This window comes from Pygocentrus nattereri, chromosome 25 (assembly GCF_015220715.1).
Source record: "Pygocentrus nattereri isolate fPygNat1 chromosome 25, fPygNat1.pri, whole genome shotgun sequence".
Taxonomy (NCBI): Eukaryota; Metazoa; Chordata; class Actinopteri; order Characiformes; family Serrasalmidae; genus Pygocentrus; species Pygocentrus nattereri.
In genome coordinates, this window is record NC_051235.1 from 7,473,405 (window position 1) to 7,479,957 (window position 6,553).

General features: G+C 45.2%; 1 protein-coding gene across 1 annotated transcript; it reads right to left on the bottom strand.

Annotated features, from left to right (window-relative positions):
• Nucleotides 1–3,292: 3,292 nt before the first annotated feature.
• On the bottom strand, nt 3,293–5,874 carry LOC108436594 (trichohyalin-like). The gene is made up of 3 exons (XM_037534291.1): nt 5,403–5,874; nt 5,114–5,203; nt 3,293–4,626 (listed from the first exon to the last, which is right to left on the bottom strand). The coding sequence occupies exons 1-3, from the start codon at nt 5,872–5,874 to the stop codon at nt 3,503–3,505; spliced, it is 1,686 nt and encodes a 561-aa protein (XP_037390188.1). The 3' UTR covers nt 3,293–3,502.
• Between the last annotated feature and the right edge of the window lie 679 nt (nt 5,875–6,553).

The window sequence follows — 6,553 nt, forward strand, 5'->3', positions numbered from 1 at the left end:
ATATAACTGACAAAATATGATGTTCTGGAACTTCCAAACTTGCTCACGTTATACTTTTGCCCTTTCATTTTCTAATTCTACATATCATAAAGCTACACATATCAAAGTTGGCTGTTTTCACATCTAAGGAACGCCTGTCAATGACCAAAAGAAGCTTACCTGATCACTTGCTGAGGAACAAGTAGATAGAACAGGTTCTGACGGGATGGCGGCTGACTCTCTTTGATGTTACTCTTGGAAACTGTGTGCCATTATTTTTTTCCACATCAAATGGATGCTCTCTCTCGTCCACTAAGCGAGGAACAGGAAGCTAATATTCTCATTTAACTCCAATATATCATTCAGCCTTTCCCACTTTAGCTAGAACGTGATATTACTCAGGAGACAAACTTTTTGATTGTCTTATTCACCACAGGACTGATCTCAATGCAACCACGTGACATCACAGTGTGACAATGGGGGCCTAGTCATGGAGGAACTTTGCCTATTTGCCATATTCTTTATAATAAACATTTCTTTCTTGTTTATATATAATAATTTAATAGCACTGTCATATGCATAATAGTACTTTAATAGTACTGGATATGTACACTGTGTTAACAGCCTGGGTTCCCTTTAATACATTTTCCTACTCGTTACTTCTCTGTGAGAAAGCAAACAGTAGGTTTAAAGATTGAGATTTAAGTTTTATTACAGCCAATCAAAAGTACTGCAACATGCAGAATTTAACTGCTCTTGTTCTTTCAGCTCTAGAAAACTGGAGACTCTGATGTACAGAAACTACGTTTTTAAGAAAAACAGCTGATTTCAGCCCTGCAGTGCAGGAAAGGCACTAGATTCACACAATTACTAGCTGATTAAAACATGTAAGGGCTCCCCAGTAAAACATCTCAGCATGTTGTTCTGTTTGTCTGATCTGCTGCAGAAAGTGCTCAGAACTACAGGTCTGCAGGAACACCTCTCAACCAGCACCAGCACCAGCACCATGCCCTCCCCGTCCCCTTCCCCTTCCCCTCTCCCCTGCTCGCTCGCTCTCTCTCTCCCTCCTCTGGGCGAAACCCGGGCAGCGAGGCTGTAACAGCGCTGCGCTCCGAACAGAGTTCGGCTCTTTCCGCCTGTCACTACTTACGGCGGAAATACCCGAAGTCATACACGATTTAATGATTGGTTGGACTCTGCAGAATCTGCCTAGCAACCAATACGCACTTTGACTTTGGTCGCATTCGGGCCAATACTTTTAAAGAAATAAGACAGAAACTTCATCTGTGAAGTTTTATGAAATGTAACTACATAAAAACAGACATGAACTGATTATATGAATGAAGCGACCGCGGGGAAAAGCCCACTAATCACACAGATTTGAAGTCCAAACCCAGCTTAGATGGTCTTGCCAACCGATTTAATGGGGAAAAGCTCATATGATGACGCCTCATATGAATTGGTGACAAATGTCAACAAAGTGTTTTTATTACACAGACAGGAAAATTTGCCCGTGTAGGCGAAACAGAAGCGTAGGGAATACGTGATGTTACCTTACAGCAGTGCGTCTAAAAATATGTTTAGCGTCTAAAACGCTGTTTAATAGTCGCCAAACTCGCCGGTGTAACTGAGCGGTCAGCGAAGGCTCCGAGGCTCCGAGGCTGAGGTGTCAGCGCTGCTCCTCCGCCCCGCCCTGCCCGGCTCGGCTCTGCTAGCCTAGCCTAATTAGCAGCGTTCATTCGGGGAAACTAACGCCTAAGAACCCAATTCCATGTCCTTTCCCGAGTCTTAAGGATAAACAAACGTCTTCAAACACAAAAAAACACAAACCAGCATAAACGGCGAATTCCTTACCTTTCTGTCCGTTTGGACGAAGCAGAGAAAATCACCAAGGGTCACACAGCCGTGCAGGAGGAAGCGAGGCAGGACGGGAAATGTAGTTTTCGGCGAATTCCTGTCGTAGTGTTCACGGACCAAGAGAGCAGCTTCAAAAAACTACACCGCCATTTTAAAACCTCAGAATGTGGCTTTCTCGCGCAGCTGCGTTAGCTGATTTCACTCTTCACAAACACGTTATAAAAATGCAAAAATGCATGAATATACTCTGAAAAACTGTAGAACTATGACTGTAACTCACATTTTACGAATTATTAGCTTTACTGCTGCACAAAAATGTTAAACCATAAAACACGATTAAGTTAACAATTCTGTTAGACTTAATTACTCTATATAGATTTTATGATGTAATATACATTAGGAATGTACTGTAAATGTTTATTAGACCAAAAAATATTGCCTTCACAGCTGAATATGTTCGTTTTAAGTGCTAGGTCTGTTTACCTACTAGTGCGCATGCGCAGTGTTCCCCTCAGGACGGATTTGCATAAATTAGACTTGCATAGTGTGTTAAGCGAGCGGGCGTGGCCCCATCCCTTGCAAAACCAGCTCCAGACTACAGAGGCCGCTGTGGAGCTCAGCTTCACATACACACTTCGGTTCCAAACCTTCCTCCTGGGCTTAAGCTAAATCAAGCGGGAGGCACCTAGTCACACCCTCGGCTACACGCTCATCACCTCCTCAGAGGCTGGACAATCAGAATAGCCCCCGATTAGTAGAACTGTTTCAGCACTGCCCTGAGATTACTGACTTTCTGGATCCTTCTGAAGGCCTGGTCTGAACCGTTCTGCCAGGCTCAGAGGCTCATGTTTCCACCTTTCTCCTTTGACCGTTCCTGTAGCTGTTTCTATAACAGATCAAGAGAATCTTCATCAGAGTGGCCTTCGCTGTCGCTGGAAGGAGTCGGCTCCTCCTCAAACTGGCTTGAGGAAAGCAAAACCCTGAATAATAAAAGAGGCTCCAACAGAGTCTGCTGTTAGTCTTTTATTGGCTTTAAGCTTTAAAAGTGTTGTTCTGTTGATTTCTCTCCGGTGGGATGGCTGTTTGAGAGATGGATTTGTTTGATTGTAGTGCAGAGTTGAAGTTCTAGTCAGAGTCAGTCTGTCAGTCTGTGTATCTGTAGGTCAAAGAGCACTAGATCTTTAAACAAATCAAATCAAATTGATTTGTGTAGCGCTTTTTACAACGGATGTTGTCGTAAAGCAGCTTCACAGAATTCCAGAAAAGAAAGAGTTTTAACAAGAAGTGTAAAAACCCCCAGGTGAGCAAGCCAAGGCAGACAGTGGCAAGGAAAAACTCCCTCAGAGCTGAGGAAGAAACCTTGGGAGGAACCAGGCTCACCAGGGGGGGACCCATCCTCCTCTGGTCAAGCTACCTACAAATGATTATACTAATAATATTAATAGCAGATTTAATGACCCGTGCTTCATCTCCTGTGGGCACCACCTCAAGCATCTCATCTCCTGCTTTACCATGAATAAGCAGCAGCTGTTTGTGATGATTGGTTTGGTTGTAGTGTAGAGGTGGAGTTCTAGTCTGAGTCAGTCTGTCAGTCTGTGTCTCTGTAGGTCAGTGAGCACTAGATCTTTAATGACCTGTGCTTCACCTTCTGTGGGTTTTTCACTGGTCAATGTGAGGCATCCGGTCTTCTCCCACTCCTCCACTGCCTGTTTCCATTTGACCATTTCTTTTTCTGGCCTCTGTCTCTGGTCTCTCTCTCTTCAGGTTCTGCAGAGCGGTCTTCGTGCTGCTGCCAGTTGGGTTCTCTCACAGTCCGTTGATTCCTCTCAGTGCGTGCAGGGGTACACTGAGCGGGATTTCCTCTCTTTCCTCTCTCGCTCACACGTCCTCCGTTGTTTGAAGGAGTTCGTGGAGCGTCCCTCCTCTGGCAACAGGACTCGCTCTGCCAGCCCTGGGCAGCTCCTCTCCCATACTCGCCCTTTCGACATCCTCTGTCTCTCGGCTTGTTTGGTGGTGTGGGATGGGTCTTCTGCCTGATGTCAGCTGTTCTGACTCTGAGACACTCTCTACTGTCTGTCTGTGGAGCACTGACAGGAGGGGCTTGGAGGGTCTTCAGAGCATATTTAAATGTCCAATGACGCACCTCCCCCCTATCCTCCTTCCTCTGTGTCCTCCTCTGCTGCTGAGGATCAGTGTTAGGTGCTCGTACACAGCTTCTTGGGTTCTCAGTCTGTGTTCTGTACTCCCTCTGTGGAGCACTCTTTTCCTCGGGAGGGGCTTGTAGGGTCTTCAGAGCATGTTTAACTGTCCAGTGGCATGACTCTCTCCTACCCTCCTTTCTCTGCGCCCTCCTCTGCTGCTGAGGATCAGTGTTAGGTGCTCGTACACAGCTTCTTGGGTTCTCAGGCTGTGTTCTGTACTCCCTCTGTGGAGCACTCTTTTCCTCGGGAGGGGCTTGTAGGGTCTTCAGAGCATGTTTAACTGTCCAGTGGCATGACTCTCTCCTACCCTCCTTTCTCTGCGCCCTCCTCTGCTCCTGAGGATCCGTTTCCGGTGCTCTTTCACAGGGTCCTGAGTTCTCTGACAGAGTTCTTTTCTCTCCAAATGCTTGCTGGTGTCGCGACTGATCGACACCTCCCACTTGGATGCCTCTGTCTCCTGATATTCGCGTAGAGAGGTCTTCTTTGTCTGCTTCAGTTGTCTCACATGTCTCTGAGCTGATGTTTCTCTCTTGTTCCTCTGCTTTGACTTCATTTGCAGGAACGTCGTTCATCAGTTCTTCTGTTTCAGCTGGTAGAAAAAAATCAGAGAAATCAGCAACAAAGCTCACCTCCAAAAATCTCGCTCAGAACAAAGACTTTAGAGCTAATATCGAAATGATTGAAGTTGTTGAAATGTTTATTTAATTACAAATACAGATGCCCAGAATCAGATCAGTGTCATCTCTACATTGTACTCACCAGACTGGTCGACGCTTCCTTCAGTCTCCTCAATGAAGTCTGCCCAACTTTTAATGGGCTCGTAATCAGACAACCAGTCAGTTTCAGCATCTGGCTCCTCTTCCACATCTGTTCATACAGTAGACAGAATCATTCGTTAAAATCCTGGTGTAAATTTGATATTTTTAACAGTTCAACTCTTATTTTAGTGGTCATTCGCACTACTCACCCAGAAGGTGGAGATACATAGGAATAGATACTGTGAGTCCAGCTGTGTCATTTACATGATGTAAATTATATAATTAATATAATTATAGTCATTCATTGTCTTTACTCACTCAGAGCGGCGCTGTGTGCCTCAACCTCCTGCAGTAAGGCTTCCATCAGTTGTTCGATGGCTTCTGCTTCACTGCTCGTCGTCTGATTCTCTGCAAAGTTTTCAATAACACGATTTAATCATTGACATTTTTAAAGAGCTGCTTTGTGAAATATATTGTTGGTAGTTGATCAACTTTTTTACTGATATTGATAATTGAACGGTCATGTGGATGTTTGGTGGTCAGTGCTGGACTAATTCATCTTAGCATTGTTTTTTTATTTTGGCAGGTATTAATTTCCATTTCTTACCCAGAGGTTGGTTGTTGTCCGCCTCCTCATCCAGGTCAGTGGACATGAGCGCTTTAATGGCCTCGGCCTCGGCTTCAGCCTCGATCTGATCCAGCAAATTTCCTGCTGGATCATTGCTGGCTCCAGGAATGGCCTTTGTGGAGTGGAAGTCCTCAAGTAGAGGAGGTTCCATCTTCTCCACTGACCCAGCAGAGATTCTCTCCAAGCTACCACACACAGTACCTGCTGGGAGGTGTGGACCATCGCTGCCCTCCTCTCCCGCTGCCGGCTGTGGGGCTACTTGGAGTTCTTCGGCTCTTCCTACGTCCACTGCCGGTTCTTTTTCCTGCTGTCTCTTCCGTTTTCTTGCTCTCCACTTTTTCTTCTTCTTGATTTGAACTCCATCTCTACGCAGTTGCTCTTCATTTGCGTTAGTTTCTCCGTCGGAATCGGACTGTCGCCCTCTACAACACCAGAACAGGAGGCAGCTCATTGTGCTGCTGTCTCCTCCGGTGTCTCAACGAAGAATGATGAGAAATGTCGGTGCGCATGGAATTTATCTGCGTCAGAGCCATTATGACATCACAGGGCTTTGATCTTGGTCACCTATTATGACATCACAGCGTTGTAATCTTGGTTTATCAGGTGAGAATCTCACCTATTATGACATCACTGACCCAGAAAGACAGCGTTATACACTGTGGCTGCTGCAGGTCAATGGATGTGAATGTAGTGAATGCTGTGTTTGTGTTGTGACGCCTGATTCCCATCACCCCCACTGTAAAGAAATCTGAGACAGTAAATTTCTCTACAATGAGCCGTTTCATTTCAAACCTCTCTGAATGATGTTGTTTACATCTCCGTGACGGAATCCAGCAGACGTTTTGAGAAACTGATGGAGTTCCCCTTTAAATTCTTCAGACATCTGGTTCCTATCACCACCACTGGGAACAATTCAGATTGAATATGTTTCTCTAAAATTGAGCATTTCACATCTAATCACTCTGATGGACTTTTTACCAACAATTTTGCCATTTAATTGTGTAGGAAAGAGAAATGAGTGGAATTCCCCTTTAAGTATATCAGACTTCAGCTCCTGCGCCGATACACGCTGGACGTGCATGTAGAAATACTTCCCATGTTAGACCGTGTGCTTAGTCTTAAGCCTAGTC

What these genes read in the sequence shown, in the direction of transcription:
- LOC108436594 (XM_037534291.1), bottom strand. Translation starts at nt 5,874, where the DNA reads ATGAGCTGCCTCCTGTTCTGGTGTTGTAGAGGGCGACAGTCCGATTCC. An exon ending in GGACAACAACCAACCTCTGG is followed by an intron (nt 5,204 to 5,402) that starts GTAAGAAATGGA and finishes AAAACTTTGCAG; the next exon opens with AGAATCAGACGACGAGCAGT. An exon ending in GGCACACAGCGCCGCTCTGA is followed by an intron (nt 4,627 to 5,113) that starts GTGAGTAAAGAC and finishes TTTTTCTACCAG; the next exon opens with CTGAAACAGAAGAACTGATG.